Raw genomic sequence first — 17,331 nt, 5'->3', positions numbered from 1 at the left:
AAAAAACTGGGATAAACTGGGACAAAGAAAAGTAGGGGAGACTGAGCAAATTATTCACACCAGTAAATTACATTCCAAAATATGCCGAAAGTCATCTGCAAGAGGCCCCTGCGGGACTTTACATATGAGGGGGTTGTGACAAGTAGGCAGGCTTGAGGTTCTCCAAGTGAGACAATGTTTATCAGAAGTTTTCAGCACTTTTCTTACTACAGGCAACCCATCAAGACTGACCTGCAGCTAAGAGAGGGCCTGCCAGGATTATGATGGCAACGCCACTACGTGCGCTCACTTTGTAAGCTGTATCGTGTACTACGGATGTATATACTGCACTACACAAGACTTTATAACGTGCAGCGGTGTAATCACTGCTGTAGGACGTTGTATGGGGCGGTATTAGGATGAACGCATACCGCTGCTGGGAATACCCAGCGCCCGTCTGATCTAGCAGTGGACCAGCCCACAACACTAGGCTCCTTGTAAAAAAAATGGAGCATGCTGCAATTTTTCCTCCAATTGATTTCCACTCATGGGCAGGAAAAATCACTTTGCCATAGCATGCTATTGAAGGGTTATTGCTGCGGAATCCACAGCAAATATCCGCCCGTGTGGGTGAGCCTATATCAATCACACATACATGGGGAATCCCCTGGGGGCTGGAGGTAAGGGACATAGGAGGACTTGTCAGGGGAACTTTTGTTGGCAGTTTTCTGGCAGCTCTTCCTTCTCCAGTTTAAAATGCAACAAATATATCAAATGTCGCACAAAGCTGATTTATTCCATCTGTCTAGAGATGTGGAATTAGTTGGACTCCACCCAGATTATAGAGGGAGACTGCGATGTTTAAACTTTTTAAAACATCACAATTCTTCAATCTGTCTACAAACGTCATTTTGCTGAACCCCACACCTTCTCTGGACACTGTGGAAGAGTGGAGTAGAGGGGTAACAAGAGAGAGCCGGGCAGCTGGGCGGACCCCAATATAGTCAGTGGGGCCCGTTCGGCACTGTTCGGTTCCGTCCAAAGACTAAACCATTTGGCCATGGCGATTCCCCCTTTCCTGTTCTCCTAGTGCAGGTGTGAAACCGCCCTCACTTCCACCAGAATTGGGGTCTAACACCAGTAATACATGTGCCCCACTAGGATTTCAAGGGTGATAATCCCAATCAAGAGCACTACAGTCAGCATGTGTGTAGAAGTATACATGTGTATGCTCCTGTTCATGTATGTATACTGTGCCTACGTATGTATAATGGTACAGTTACTGTTATTTGGTGCTGGGCGCTGTAGAGCTCCCCTGTCTTGTTACTGCAGATGGCTCTTGGGTGTTGTTTGTCGGAAATCCCTCAGTGTTGAATTGTCTTTTCTTCTCTTCCCCGCTACAACATCTCCTGATGTGTTTGGACTGATTGGTCGACAGGCTGGTGTCTCCCATAGCCGACAAATCAGCCATAGTGGACGTATATTTATTCTGGCCCGCCTCTACATGGGCGCCGGTTATTGTCCTGCCTGAGGTGTTTGCTGACTCCTGTCTGGTAACTTCTACTGTGCACTGTTCTATCTGCATTAAAGAACTTCCCATCCCCCATCTAGAGACAGATGAGGCCCTCTGGGTGCTGACATGGGGTCTCCCCAATCAGGGCTTCAGCTCTAAGAGGCGGCACATTTCCCTGTACATATACACTATGGGGCACATGTATTAAACACTTTACACCAGGCTTCTAGCATTAAAACAGTAGCAAACTTTTTGCGCAAGTGAGAATTTGAACAAAAATTTCCAACTTTTACATTCTGCGCCAGGCCTGACACTTTTTTTAAATGTAGGCGGGGCTTGTTAGGATGGGGCGTGGCCACACAGTGCAACAAATTAATGTATCCAGATCGGACCTGGTGTAAATGTCTGAAAAGCCGCCCAGAGCTGCTAGGATAAATTCATGAGGAGGTGAGTCGCTACAGGTACGCAGCGCACCGGGAGAAGTTATACCAGGAGGTGCCAGGCTTCATACATCTCCCCAGGCACTGTGGATAAACCCAAGAATCCTCCGGTATTATTGTATCCTGACGCCACCAGAAGCTAGGGGTTTGATAGGGCTTGGATGCAGGAACGCCCCTGTCACAACCCTAGCTCTCGATTGGTGGAATAGCGGAAGGTCCTTGAAGGTGCTAGGATGCATTTTTCCTAGGCGTCTGACTCTCCTCCCCGGCCTGAGTGTAAATTGGCTGTGCGTGCTGGCTGTCATTCACTGTCCCCTGCCGCTGTGAGCTCCCTGCTGTGCTCCTCCTCTGCTCTGCGGCCGCCGCCAGTGAGCGACTGTCCACCGCGCTGTATGGACTCCTTGCTGTCCTCCTCCTACAGCTGTACTCTGCGGCCAGCGGCTGCGGCTCACCCCACCAGCGCTCACATGGACCGCCAGGTCTCGGCGCTCAGCAGCGCTCACATGGACCGCCAGGTCTCGGCGCTCAGCAGCGCTCACATGGACCGCCAGGTCTCGGCGCTCAGCAGCGCTCACATGGACCGCCAGGTCTCGGCGCTCAGCAGCGCTCACATGGACCGCCAGGTCTCGGCGCTCAGCAGCGCTCACATGGACCGCCAGGTCTCGGCGCTCAGCAGCGCTCACATGGACCGCCAGGTCTGTCCAGTGGCTTCTCCGCCACTGCATCAGCCGCCCCACCGCCGCTCACGTGTGGCGTACAGGGGCTCTGTCCGGTCATCAGGCCGGCAGCTGTGTCCGGTCATCAGCATCAGACAGCATGACGGGCGACAGCGGGCCAGGAGCTTGGAGAGTACAGGCGGCACCGACAGCTACAGTGTGCCGGCTTCAGGGGACACTGATAGTGGGGTCGCTAAGGGGAGATGGGCAGGCACACTGACAGCAGCCCTGCTGTAAGGAGAACAAACTGCAGGAGCGGGGAGCACTATTAACAGCCAGGGAGGCTGGGAGCTGGGACAGGACAATTATACTTGCCTGCCAGGACCTGCAGCCGAGCCTTCTCTCGAGCCAATCAGGTTCAGGGGACGTCACCCACCCCACCCCACTCCACCAGTACTTCCTGGCGGCGCCAAGATACAATAATACCGAATCCTTCTTCATACGCTGCAAAAAAGACACAGAGCACCTCAATTCATACTGCAGAGCGGCTGCAAACTTGTTGTGGACTTCACCCGCAGGGACGTGTTCTGGTATTTGTTCCTTACACTAGTAGTGACTTTCCTGACATAGGCAGATGGAAGCTTATGACTGATACCGCATCTATGTAGCAAGCTTGGTTCTGGTACCATATCTGTGTAGTGATCTCTGTTCTGGTGCTGTATCTATGTAGCATTCTTTGTTCCAGATAGATAGTAAGCTTGTGTTTGAAACTGCATATATGTAGCAAGCTTGGTTCTGGTACCATATCTGTGAAGTGAGCTCAGTTTAGGTGCTGCATCTATGTAGCAGTCTTTGTTCTGGTGCCATATCTAGGTAGTAAGCTCGTGCGTGATAATGCATCTATGTATTGAGCTTGGTTCTGGTCCATATGTATGTAGGGACCTTGGTTCTGGTACTGTATCTATGTAGCCAGCTCAGTTCTGGTGCTACATCTATGTAGGGACCTTGGTTCTGGTACTGTATCTATGCAGCCAGCTCAGTTCTGGTGCTGTATCTAAGTAATAAGCTATTTATGCTACCTGGGCAGTAAGCTTCTAGTGAGTGGACTGTGCCCATACAACATGTCAGAGCTTGGGGCCCCATTTGGTGTAACCCCAGGCTGAGGACCCTTCTTACCCTTGTGGCAGTGGGACAGGAAGTAAGCCTTGGCGGAGAGATTCTCTCTGTCAAACCTGTCGATTGATATGGAGGCATATTCCCTCATTCTGCCCAGGAAGGAGCTCATGATGTGCACTGCGAGATTCGGGCAGCCCGTATACCGGAAGAGGCGCGCAGCATCTGCGGCCAATGCCCGCTCTGGGATCAGGGCCGAGCAGCCAATCAGATACGTACTCTGTAAGATGTATTATCAGCCGGTGACTGCACTAAGGCGGCATGGCCGCTAGGGGTCCTCCTCCCAGTGCCATTACAATATTCAGCTGTACAACGTCCTTCCTCCGCCCCTAGACCTCAGGAAGCGGTTTGGGTCTCTTGTGCAGCCGCAGAGCGTCAGCTGTTGCTATGGTGACGGAGCTGCAGGTGCTGCTGACTACGCCGGCTGGTAAGGAGGCAACACAAGTTACCGGCCGTGTAATGCCGCGGGATGGGTGGGGGCTGGCATTATATTAGGGGGTCACACGTACGGTGACTGCAGGCAGGGAGATACGGCCGCCCTCCGATACCTTGTTTGCTCCAATCCACACGGGGCTTCAGGGCTGTAAGTACAGGTGGTGCTGCCCGGAATCTGAGCGCCCCATATAAGGCGGGGTTCACACTAATTTACTGAGCGCCCCATATAAGGCGGGGTTCACACTAATTTACTGCGTGCCCCATATAAGGCGGGGTTCACACTAATTTACTGCGCGCTCCATATAAGGCGGGGTTCACACTAATTTACTGCGCGCCCCATATAAGGCGGGGTTCACACTAATTTACTGCGCGCCCCATATAAGGCGGGGTTCACACTAATTTACTGAGCGCCCGGCGGTTCAGTCTAAATCACTAAATAGTATGTAAAATACGCCAATACATGTGCAAAAAAGCCTCATACAGTGCGAATACATTGTGCGGAGGCGTGCGCAAAAACAAATCCGCCCCTGTGAAGCCGCCCTTAATCATAGTTTTGAGAGCGGACATCAGGGACATTCTGAAGATATGTATAAAGTTGTACTTTACGCTCCGCCCATTTATAAAGGATGTGTCCCCTGCCTACAGTGCTTGACCAGAACCCCTAATCACATAGTCCCAGCCCTCTAAATGCAGACCCCCTAAACAAATACTGATACCAGACCCCATAAGTACAGCCCCCCAGATCTGACTCCCCACCGACATAGACTCCAGACCAGATCTGCAGATTCTAGGACACTAGTGTCACTACAGTGCACACATCCAAATGTAGATGCAGATTTGCTCACAGAAACAAATGTGTGTGTGTGTGTATGTATGTATGTATGTATATATGTGTATGTATATATGCATATATGTATGTGTGTATGTGTATATATATATATATATATATATATACACACACACACACTGCACCCATACAATCACATACTGGACACAAACTACAGCACTGTACACTCCAATCCCCCCCCCCTCTGCCCTGACACATAGTAGCGTAGCTATAGGCATCATAGTTGCGACCAGGCCCCTAAGCTAGGGGGGTCCACAGACCCCCCTCACTACATTAAATGGGCTGCACTTTAAATAATGCAATGCGGGAGCCAGTACCCTCCCCAACAGACTGACCGCTGCATTGGTGGTGCAGGGGTAAGAGTCCAGAGCAGCGGCAGAAGGGAGAAACCTCACAGAGGAGCACAGCTCCATTTTTAAGAGACGCCGTTACACAGCTAGGAAGCATTGGAAGGTGCGGAGCAGGGCAGGAGGCTGGTCTGGTACGCAGCCCTAAAGAGCTTATCGAGAAATCTGCTGCCGGGATACATCGGGGTCAGAGCAGAAGCACTACTCCGACCCCTGTGTAGCAGTTGAAGCTTGTAACTGCAAATGCAGCTCTCATTGATTTCAATTAAAGTCACGCATGCAATTACGAACGCCGGCCTCTACACAGGGGTCAGAGTAGTGCTTCTGCTCTGACCCCACTGTATCCCAGCAGCTGCTCCCTGGATAACCCCTTTAAGGCTGCATGCCAGACCAGCCTCCAGCCCCCTTCCAATGCTTCGATGTGGTGCTGGAAAACATTGTGGCATGTGCTATCTTATCACATTCCTCAGAACGCATCGCTCATTGTTTTCAATCGGACAGCTTTGAGCGATCATTTTGCATTACCTATTAGGTAGCTACTCAGTAGCAATTAAGTGTGCAAATGAAACCTTAGCTGAATACAGTTCATAGCCCGAGGGCTCTTATCTGCTTTCAGTTCCTTTGTTCTCTGGCGGGAAAGAATGCTATCAGCACTACCTGCGGAGAAGTCAGTGTGCGGTCCTGATAAGACGAATTTTAGTCTGGCTTGAATTCAAGGAGCAGTGCACGAGAAGTTCCTGATGGCTGCGCATTTAGACGCAACGATTATCGCTCAAAAGATCGCTTTTGAGTGCTGATCACTACGTGTAAATGGGCCTTAAAAGACATTGCCCGCCATGTGGTGTGCATGTGAATGCGATACGAGGTTTCCCATAGAAAACAATGGAAAACGCTTGCTGATCCTCTAACGAGCCTGAAAGCCGCGCTGGAAGATCACTACTTCACAGAAGTGCTGGGAGGTGTTTTTGCCAGAAAAAGCCTCGCATTGACGGGTAAAACCCACGTTGCCAAGTGTGATATTGGGCTGAATATCTGTGCCAGATATTGCGCTCGACCGTGTGTATGCAGCATAAACAATAGGCGATGAGCAGATCGCTGAACGCTCAGTGTAAATAGCGGCCGTTCAGTACTGAACAGCCGCTATGCTAAGTCTATGGAGGGGGGCGGGGGAGAGCGAGGAGTGAAATCTCCTCCAGCCTCCCCGCTGTGAGCCAGCGATACTAGCTCCCTGCAGCAGTACAAGAGCGAGTATGTGCGGGGACGAGTGCCTGACATTCATCCCGTGTAAATGGGCCTTAACCCTTCGGTACCCCGCAAGTGATCCCAAGGTGTGTGGGTGATCAGATGACAATGGAAGCCCCCTCCCTGTGTCTAACTCCTTAAGTGCTGTGGTGGCTGTTGACTGCAGCATCTAAGGAGTTAACGGCTGGCCTTTTCTCCTATCCATGCTGTTGCTGTAATATATAACGGACACCTTCTGCGTATGGAGTGGGCTCAGCCCATGAGCCATAGGGCTCCCAAAGTATATATGCAGGAAGGAGTTTGGAAAAATAGTGGGGCTTATTTACTATTCAAAATACAACAGTTTGCTGGTACAAAGTACACCCTTTGCATCCCATTTACGGTGTGTTTTTAGACACCTTCGGATAGCTTTGCCAACTAGCCGAGAAAAGGGGCGTGTCCTAAATTGTGCGAAGACTTGAGCAATTTTTGCCATACACCAAGCCAACTGATAGCTGGTCTAAATGTAGACTGGACAGCCTTAAAATTTGGCAGATTTATCATCCAGCAAAGCTACTATGATAAATCTGGCACATTTTAAGGCGTCCCTCAGGCAGGCGGTTTTCTACAGCGTCATTTTTTCCTTCTGCTTTGCTTAGATTCATTCAAAAACTGTAGAATCAAAATACACAGTAGACCCCTGGATAAATTCGTTAAGGGGTCTAGTTTTCAAAATGGGATCATTTGTGGGGGTTCCCCATCGTTTTGGCCGCTCAAGGGATCTACAAGTGGGCAATGGGGCCTAAATCACCTTCAAGCAAAATGTCTGTTCTGAAAGCTACAGGCTGCTCCTTTCGGTTTGGGCCCCATTGTGCATACAGACATAAAATTAGGGCCACAACGGGTATGTCTCTCAACATAGGACAAACGGGGTATCCATTTGGAGTAAAAGTCTTCATTCATATGTGTGCTGTACAAAAAAAAACTGTCTTTAACCCCTTAGTGACGGAGCTTTTTTGCTTTTTTCCATTTTTGTTTTTTCCTACTCCCTTTAAAAAAATCGTAGCTCCTTAATTTATCCATCGACGTCGCTGTATGAGGGCTTGTTTTTTGCGGGATGAGTTGTATTTTTCAAGGGCACTATTTATTGTACCATATAATTTACTGAAAAACTTTTAAAAATTCTTAGCGGAGAGAAATGGAAAAAAAACGACATTCCACCATCTTTCGGTGTGTCCTGTTTCTACAGCACACAAATTGCAACAAAAACGACCTGATATTTTTATTCTATGGGTCAGTACGATTACTAAGATACCAAACTTGTATAGTATTTTTTTTGCTGTTGTACTTTTATTTATTTTTTTAAGATATTTAATTTTTTTCAATTATTTTCTGCAGTCATTTTGTGCACGCAATACCTTTTTTTATTTTTCTGTCGACGTAGTTGAGCAAGGGCTCATTTTTTGCAGGATGTCCTGTAGTTTCCGATAGTATCAATTTGGAATACATACGACTTTTTGATCGTTTTTTATTGCGTTTTTTCTGGGAGACAGGGTAACTAAAAAAGTGTATTTCTGGCGTTCTTTATTTTTTTTTTCAGACGACGTTCACCGTGCGGGAAAAATAATGCATTACTTTGATAGATTGGACTTTTACGGACGCGGTGATATCAAATACATATTTTTATTTTATGATTTAGATTTTTTTAATAATGGATATGGCAAAGGGGGGGTGATTTAAACTTTCATACCTTTTTTTTTTTTAACAATTAAAAAAACTTTATTGATTATTTTTTTTACATTACTTTGAAGTCCCCCTGGGGGACTTTAACATGCGATGCTTTGATCGCTCCTGCAGTATGACGTAATGCTATAGCATTACGTCATACTGCTTTTTTACAGGCAGTCTTTCAAGCCACCCTGTGTGGATGGCTTGATAGGCAGTCTGCTAAGGCAGCCCTGGGGCCATTCATTAGGCCCCCGGCAGCCATGACACCTGCACGGATCCCCCGATCTCACCATCGGGGGATTTAAATGCCGCTCTCAGAATTGACAGCGGCATTTAAAGAGTTAATTGCCCGCGGGTGTCAGCTGTAATAAACAGCTGATGCCCGTGCTGTATGGAGGGAGATAGCGCCGCTACCTCCCTCCATACACGTCCTGCAACAGCAGGACGTAGTTTTACGATAGGGCTGTCACTAAGGGGTTAAAATGACACGATTTCCAAAAAATATGAAAATCATATTTCTTTTTCCTTCTGCTTTGCTTAGATTCATTCAAATACTGTGGGGTAAAATGAATTCGATAAGGGGTCCAGTTTTCAAAATGGGGTTATTTGGGGGGGGGTCTCCATTCTTTTGGAGTGAGCAATGGGGCCTAAATCACCTTCAAGCAAAATGTCTGATATGAAAGGCACCGGCTGCTCCTTTCGTTTGGACCCCATTGTGCACACGGACATAAGATTAGGGTCACAATGGGTATGTTTCTGAACACAGCAGAAACGGCGATCCATTTTCGGGTGTAAATTCTCATTTTCATGTGCACTCTAGATAGAATAATTGCCTTTAAAATGACATATTTGAAAAAATATGAAATTTTATGTTTTCTCCTCTAAATTACATTAAAGGGGTTGTCTCGCGGCAGCAAGTGGGTCTATACACTTCTGTATGGCCATATTAATGCACTTTGTAATGTACATTGTGCATTAAATATGAGCCATACAGAAGTTATTCACTTACCTGTTCCGTTGCTGGCGTCCCCGTCTCCATGGCTCCGTCTAATTTCAGCGTCTAATCGCCCGATTAGACGCGCTTGCGCAGAAGGGTCTTCTCCCTTCTGGTCCCTTCTGGTCTGGCTCCGCCCCTTCTACGCGTCATCGGGTAGCCCCGCCCCCGTCACGTGTGCCGATTCCAGCCAATCAGGAGGCTGGAATCGGCAATGGACCGCACAGAGCCCACGGTGCACCATGGGAGAAGACCCGCGGTGCATCGTGGGTGAAGATCCCGGCGGAGGAAAAGAAGGAAGAAGTTGCAGAGAGGGGATTCGGGTAAGTAAAAATTTTTTTTTTAAATTTCAACACATCCCTTGGGTTTGTCCTGCGCTGAACGGGGGGCCTATGCAAAAAAAAAAACCTGTTTCGGGGCGGGACAACCCCTTTAACTCCTGAGAAAAAAAACTGCAGTCAAAATACTCATAACAACGCTTAGTGAATATATTAGGGGTGTAGTTTTTAAAAAGGGGTCATCTGTGGGGTATCTATCATTCTAATACCTATGACCTTTGCAATCTTGGCTTGGAATAGGAAAACAAAGTGTATCTCAAAATGTTAACAATCAAGGTTACATTTGTACGTCTCCTAAATGGTTAAAAAAACTAAAGCTTTTCAAATGTGCGTCCAAAATGAAGTAAACAGATGGAAATATATATCTTGTCAAAAATTTGTACAGTATGTTTGCACATATTAGATATTACAGTTGAAAATGTGAAGAAAAAAAAACAAAAAATGCAGTTTAAAAAAAAATGTGCTGAATTTTGGCGCTCCGTTTCCCTTCTCTTCTCTGCCCCTTGTGGCTGTTTGCAATGGGAGATATGGGTGCGTCGCTAAGCCCCGCCCCTCCCTTTTGCAAACAGCGGAGTGGGGCAGGAGCTCGGCACACTAGCTCCTGCCTCATCCCCTTGCAGAGAGCCGGCGAGGAGGAGGGAAGGGGAAGACAGCCCCATGCATCACACGGGAGGTATAAATTTGGAAGTAATAGTTTCCATTAAACATAAAAAAATGATGGCACAATAAAAATTCTCTGCAGATTACAATAAACTCCCTTAGTTCCCCACTATAATTGCTGTATTTCTGTAAGTGGAATTGGTACTGTTGTATCTTGACGGCATTGGAAGCTTGGAGCTGCCTGCCCTTTGCTGCAGTGTACGTGTCCTGTCAGGCCCCTAGCTTTCCATTGGCTGATGCTGTAGGTGGTCCACAGGTGTTCCATCCCCACACATACTGCTATGGGCGCAGCAAAACACAGCGGGATGGGGAGCTGACATTACTCCCCAAATACAGTGGGATGGGTATGTCTGCTTTTGCTCGCGGCGCTCTGACTGCCTCAAACCCCTCCTCCCCCAGAAACTGTCAGCGGCGCTCTGACTGGCTGCAATCCTCCTCACCCCCCGGTCACTGTTAGCGGCACTCTCCGTGCGCTCCCGTAGTAAGGCCGCCGACACTGACAGCGTGGGAACTGTAGCAGACCTGCTAGCCCCCCTTGCTTCATGCTGCTCCTAGCGGCGTAAGCAGAGACACTGGCTTCGCCGCTGGCGGCAGCAGAATGCTCCTCGGGGTCCCTCTCGGCCTCTGCGCAGTGCTGGTTGTTTCGCTGCCGCCAGCAGCAGCCTCCTGAGGGCCCCTCTCTGCCTCTGAGCAGTGCTGGGTCGTGGAGCAGTGTTGGCAGCAAGCCGGTCACTCTCCCATTTGCCCTCCAGCCCAGCTGCAAGTTTGTTCCCTGGCTGAAGTGTCTTCCCAGCCAGACAACAATGCAGCCATTCAGGAGCTAGGGGTGTGACAGGGGCGTTCCTCCATCTAAGGGCTGCCATACCCCTAGCTTCCGGTGGCGTCAAGATACAACAGTACCAGTGGAATATAATTGATTGTACAGCCTGTTGGTGGGGAATACTTGGACTCACATTATATCTACTGATAATTTTTTTTATTTTCTTCTATTTGTTAAAACCTCTTTTGCATACATATAATAAATGTGTTACGGGTTATACAGCATCAAATAAAAAAAATATTTCCTCTATCCAATTGGAAACAAACATAAGTAATTTTGGTCCCTGTTCACACTATGACACATGTTGTATTTTTTTGCACTTTTTTTAGGTATCTATTGTAGTTATATAAGCATGACTGGTAGGGTTTATTATCGGGATAGGTCTTAATTTGGGGGAACACTGTAGTAGACGCCATTGGGTCCCTGCCGCTGCTTTCAGTAGCTCTGTGCAGGCTCCCCTGCACTTATCAACCCCGACAAAGCATCTCTTTCTGGTAACAGGGATTAAAGACCCCACCTCCAGCAAGAGATTGCTCTGACTGGCTGAGGCGCTTGGCCAATCACAGCCATTCATTGTGGTCTGCCAAGGATTACAAGTGTGGGGAAGCCTGCACAGAGTTTCGGAAAGCAGTGGCAGCGACCCGACGACGTCTGATAGGTGAGTACTGTTTTTTTTCCCAGCTTCCTTGGCTGCGTTTTCTGCCACTGAAAACGCAGGCAAAACGCATGCCAGCGCTGTTGAAAACGCAGTATAAGGCCGGCTGCACACGAGCGTCACGGTGTCCCCCAGAGACCCCATACTTACCAGCGTATCTGGCGTCTTCGCTCCCGCATGACGCTTCCTCACCCACCGCCGCGTCACATGACACGCCCAGCGCATCACATGACGCATCCGGCCGTGTCATGTGACGCGGCGGCCGCGTCATATGACACGCCAGCGGTAGGCGGGAAAGCGGTTTCACGCTATCTTTTGCTGTGTTACAGCGGGAGATAGCGTGAACAGACGGCTTCCATTGACTGCAATGGAAGCCGTCAGCGCGTAAACCCGCGGCAAATAGAGCATGCCGCGGGTGAGAACGGGAGATTTCACGGTGCGGAATTCCGCGGTGGAATTCCGCACTGTGAGCACTGAGCTATTAGGTTCAATAGAACCTAATAGCTATGGGCAACGCAGCGGATTTTCGCCGCGAATTACGCGGCGGAAATCCGTTCGTGGGAAGGAGGCCTTAGCAGCGCTGCAAAACACTGTTTCTGCAAACGCCTGTGTGAGAGAGGCCTAGGACTGTCTAGTAACTTTTAGACTGTATTAGTATATAAGCCCCAGTCTGTTTGGACTATATATAGTAATATTACTGCATATTTCATAGTGAGGCACCTTGCGGTATATAACGAATGGATGGAATACAACAAAGACATTCTCTTCTTCCAGCATGTTCTTACTTCTCTCTTCAGAGATCGATCTGACATAAGGGAATAGAGCCAGAGCTTCTGGGTACAATGTCTGCTGCAGAATGTGGAGCCATCAGCTCTGAAATTAAACCAAAATCAATGACTCGTGCAAAGCAGTGGTCGGATGAGATTGAGAACTTGTACCGCTTCCAAACGGCTGGATATAGAGATGAAGTGGAGTACAGACATATAAAGCGGGTGGATATGGTGAGAACTCGGGGTGCTTTCATTACGTTATCTACATTCTTTATGGAATCTTCAGTAGGCTGAAAATAAAATAGTATTGGAGTTAAGCAATATACCATAGAAATATATAGATAAGGGGAAGTTTACTTAGTCCATCCAGCTTTTATATGCTGCTCTAAGCAAAGACTGCTCCAGAATGAAGTACACCAAGCTTATTAAGTGACATAAGCCTCCTAGTAAACTTGGCATATGTCTGGCCGTTCCGTGCAACAGACTGAAATCTACATGAGCTCCAAACTGAACAGGCCATTTAATGGGTCTGTAGTGCTTAATTTTTTATTTTATACCCTTCCCTGCCCATAAGAAATTTTTTTTTAGACCCAGAAAACCCCTTTAATTCATGCAGCACAAGTGCCCACTCCTGCTAAGGCGGGGTGCACACTTGTCACGTGTGCGAGGTGCTCCCGAGGGGTTTGGGCACAACTCGCATCAGACACCTGTGTGCTGTCCGATAAGCCTCCTGCAGATGGGCGGAAATTCCACGGCGGGATTTTCCGCAGAATTTCCGTTTGTGCCCGCTGCCATAGGATTGCATTACATAATGCAATCCTATGCACAGAGCCGCGATTTGTCCGCGTGAAAACACGCCCGGAAAATGAATCGAGGCATGTCCTATTTCTGTGCGGGTCTCTGGGCGGCAGCCGGAACATAGCAAAGAGAGGAGACGCTAGGAGCGGGTGAGCTGCAGCGGTCACTGCAGGGGCACGGGTCGGGCAGGAGGCCATACTCGGACGATACGCACAGACATCCATTTGCATGCCCTAATTCACATCTGTGATACGGACAAGAATAGGACATGATGAGTTTTTTCATTGTCAGTCCACATGAAACAATTGCAGTATGCATAGACCCACAGGCTCTAATGGGTCTGTGAATTAGCAGACTACACACGGACCCAGATGTGCTAGTGTCCCTTCATCAAAGATGCTGCAGATCTCATGTGCTTCCCTGTAGATTTGTATTGTGGTAGCCTATAGATGGAAAATCTAAAAGGTAAGACCTAAGTAGTCTGGAAAGCTTGCTACTTGTCAGCGACCTTTCAGTTAGCCACCATGTTTTATCATAAAATGACATTATTAAAGTCCGGCTTTCAGGATAAATATGTTTATAAAGCAGTGGCGGTTCCCACAATAACGTATGAGGTCACTGCAGAATGACGGAGGGTTTGTTCCTCTGGCAGCGCCACTACTTTAATGGAGTGATTGCAAACCAGGCTTTATAGAAGTATGAGTAAGAGAACGGCGCTGTGTACACAAATGGAAGCCGTCATTGGAATATACTTTAAGGATGGTTTATGTGAAATGCATTGTATGTTTGATAATGGCAGACACATAATGCTTTCCTCTCTTAGGTGGATCGCTGGCCGGACACTGGATTTGTCAAAAAGTTGCAGAGGAAAGACAATACATTTTATTACTACAACAAGAGCAGAGAATGTGAAGATAAAGAAGTCCATAAAGTAAAAGTGTATGCCTACTAAATAAATGTCCGCATATTGTCCTGGATGTGTTATTAAAATATTACAGCAGACAGAGATACCCTGTACTCATGTTTAACCCTCTGTATTCCAACCCTCTATGGTGCCTTAAATGTAGTTCACAGGGCTGTTCCATCCAGAATGTGACCTGAGACGGGGATCTACATGGGGAATCATTCCTTAGCAATTGTCTAATTTGAGGGCGGCTTCAGACAACCGTATATCGGCTGGGTTTTCACACCTGGCCGATATACGGTGTCCCTCTTTGCAGGCGGGGAAGGGTGGAAGAGCTGGGAGCAGTGCAGTGAGCTCCCACCCCCTCTCCACCCCTCCCCACTATTTTCATTGGGAGGGGGCAGAGGTAAGGATTTCTTGTCATCTGTGGGTCACAGCTACCTGCATAGACTTCTATTAGAGTAGTAGATTGCAGGGCTACTCTTTGATCATTGGTTGTCATGTAGCTCTAGCTGTACCTCTCTTTTCTGCACAAGAAAATGGTAGTGAGCTCTCCAGTATTAGGAGGGCCTGTATCATGTGGATAAATACGGTTGCCCAACACAAACGCAATAGTGACACAACGCTTGGTTATAGGTCAAGATTAGTAAATAGCCGCTCAGTCATACAATTAAAACCTCCAGCCTGATGTTGTCTAGGTGGCCGTTGTGCTGTTGAAAGCACTCTGAGCCAATAAGCCATGCACTCCACAAGAGCTCTGAACTTGTTTCTTTCCAGCACATCCTACAGATGCCCCACGGGACGGAGGTCTGGGGAATTTTGAGGACAAGTTAACTCCTTGACCTCTGTTGTTCTTGAAACCATTCCAGAACAACTCTGCAGTGTGGCAGGAGCATTATCATCCTGCTAAAAGAGGGCACTGCCATTAGGGAATACGACTGCTAGGAAGGGGTGCAACAATGTTTAGGTAGGTGGTACTTGTCAAAGTAATATCCACCTCAATGCCAAGACCCAAGGGATCCCAGAAGCACATTGGCCAGAACATCACAGTGCCTTCTTCCAGTAGTGCATCCAGGTGCCATCTCTTCCCCAGGTAAGTGGTACACATACACAAAGAACATGCTTCATCTGATGAGGCCGCCTTTCTCCGTGATCCAGTTCTGGTGCCCATGTGCCCATTGTAGGCACTTTCAGCAATGGACAGGGGTGAGCATGGGCTCTTAGACTAGTCTGCAGATAGGCAGCAGGTGCGATGCACTATGTGAATTGACACCTGTCAACCAGCATTAACCCCTTAATGCCACAGAATGTAAGTTTACGTCCTGGCTGCTTGGTAAACGTCCATCAGGTGTACAGCTGAGCCCGTGCCATGTGCAGTGGGAATTGGTGAGAACACAGATTCCTGCCAATAACAAGTCCTAATCAATTTTGACTGCAGCATGTAAAGGGTTTACAGAGGGAACACGCTCCCTCTGTGATGTCATCGGCCTGGTGGCCTCTATAGGGATAAAAAAATCTGTAAAATATAATATATACTGTAAAAAAAGTAAACAAATTTTTTTGCCCCCTTTACCCTTTTTTAATAGAAATAATGAAGAAACACATGCACATTGGGTATTATTGTATCTTAACGCCAGCAGAAGCTAGGGGTGTAACAGCCCTTCAATGGAGGAACGCCCCTATCACACCCCTAGCTCCCGATTGGCGGATTGTTAAAAGGTCCTAGGAGCGTCTGTACTCATTGTAGCCTGTGCTGCAGGGTCACTTGCGTTTTTCTTGTGCGTTTTTCTTAACGCGATTGTCAATGGGACTTTTTAATGTTAAAAACGCATCACACAAAAATCCCAAAGCACAAACTTTTGATGCGATTTTAACATTAGAAAGTCCCATGGACAATCACGTTAAAAAAAAGCAGCAATATTGCATGAAAAAACGCGCAAAACAGCCCCTAACAGTGACCCTGCAGCACAGGCTACAATCAGTGCAGACGCTGCAGCGGATATGACTGTCTCCGCAGCAGCCCGCACAGGTGTCCGCAAAGTGGCGGCGCCTACAGCCGTGGAGCACAGCACGAACATGTAGCCCCCGCCCCCCCCCCTTCCGTCTCAAAAAGTCCCCTGCTGCGGCAATGCCCAGCCCACAGAATCAGAGGGTCCGGGGAGCGGATAACGGAGGGGGTCACATTCTGCACATCCATGCCTCCACAGCTGCATGAGTCCCAGGGAAACACATAACGGAGGCGGGGGAGGGCCACAGAAATCACGGCTGACACTCACCAAGTACTACACATGGGGAACACTGGGCCTGGACCCGGCTGCAACGGAGAGCGGACAGCCGATAGTGCTACACAGGGGGGCATAGGAGAAGGGGGGGACAGACAGCACATAGGAGGAGGCACAGCAGGAGAAGGGGAGACCCTGAGGAAGGAGGGTGACAGGAGAGGTACTGGCAGCCAATTGGGAGCTAGGGGTGTGACAGGGCTGTCCCTGCATTGAAGGGCTGTCACACTCCTAGCTTCCGGTGGCATCAAGATACAATAATACCCATTTGCTATCACCGCATCTGTAACATGTACAATAAATTGAATACACTCTTTTTCCTGCATGGAAAAAAATAAAAAACTAATTTCAGCTTCCAAAAAAATGCAATAAAATTGATCAAAAAAGACGTTAGGTACCCTAAAATGGTACCAATAAAAACGATAGCTCATCATACCATAACTGCTAGCCACATAGACATTATCAAACTACTATTATCTCATAGACTGGTTTCTCGGGTTCTTGTCACACACTGCACTCCTGTTGAAGACGTTCTCGACAGTGGCGCTAATCTCCACATGCGGACAACTTTACGCAGCATCTGCACCAAGTGGGACTGTCTGCGGCACGGATAGCCCTTCCAATCAGTTGCTGCAGATTGTGTGCAGCCTGCCGTGTGAACGGGACCTACTGCGGGGTACTGATTGTCTGCAGCACGAGAGCGAAACCTGCAAATAACTTCTGCATCAAAGCCAGCAATGTCTGCACGTGACTCCTATTTCGCTGCAGAGTCTC

At 48.1% G+C, this 17,331-nt stretch overlaps 2 protein-coding genes across 2 annotated transcripts in view; one reads left to right on the top strand and one right to left on the bottom strand.

Moving 5' to 3' along the window:
- The window catches only part of DCLRE1C (DNA cross-link repair 1C), a 32,149-nt gene extending 28,255 nt beyond the window's left edge, over positions 1–3,894 (bottom strand). Inside the window, exon 1 of the mRNA XM_066592021.1 lies at positions 3,765–3,894. Within this exon, the coding sequence (XP_066448118.1) occupies positions 3,765–3,873 (109 nt within the window). The 5' untranslated portion in view covers positions 3,874–3,894. The remainder of the gene's footprint in view (positions 1–3,764) is intronic.
- Positions 3,895–4,095: 201 nt separating this feature from the next.
- Positions 4,096–14,380, top strand: MEIG1 (meiosis/spermiogenesis associated 1). Its single transcript, XM_066589907.1, has 3 exons — positions 4,096–4,188; positions 12,604–12,807; positions 14,198–14,380. The coding sequence occupies exons 2-3, from the start codon at positions 12,649–12,651 to the stop codon at positions 14,324–14,326; spliced, it is 288 nt and encodes a 95-aa protein (XP_066446004.1). The 5' UTR covers positions 4,096–4,188; positions 12,604–12,648; the 3' UTR covers positions 14,327–14,380.
- Positions 14,381–17,331: the final 2,951 nt, after the last annotated feature.

Source organism: Eleutherodactylus coqui, chromosome 2 (assembly GCF_035609145.1).
Source record: "Eleutherodactylus coqui strain aEleCoq1 chromosome 2, aEleCoq1.hap1, whole genome shotgun sequence".
Taxonomy (NCBI): domain Eukaryota; kingdom Metazoa; phylum Chordata; class Amphibia; order Anura; family Eleutherodactylidae; genus Eleutherodactylus; species Eleutherodactylus coqui.
Note: the sequence above shows the minus strand (reverse complement) of the source record. Positions and strands in the feature narration are given on the sequence as shown.

Coding starts and splice junctions, on each gene's coding strand:
- MEIG1 (XM_066589907.1), top strand. CDS start 12,649: ATGTCTGCTGCAGAATGTGGAGCCATCAGCTCTGAAATTAAACCAAAA. Junction 12,808..14,197: donor ATATAAAGCGGGTGGATATG/GTGAGAACTCGG, acceptor TTCCTCTCTTAG/GTGGATCGCTGGCCGGACAC.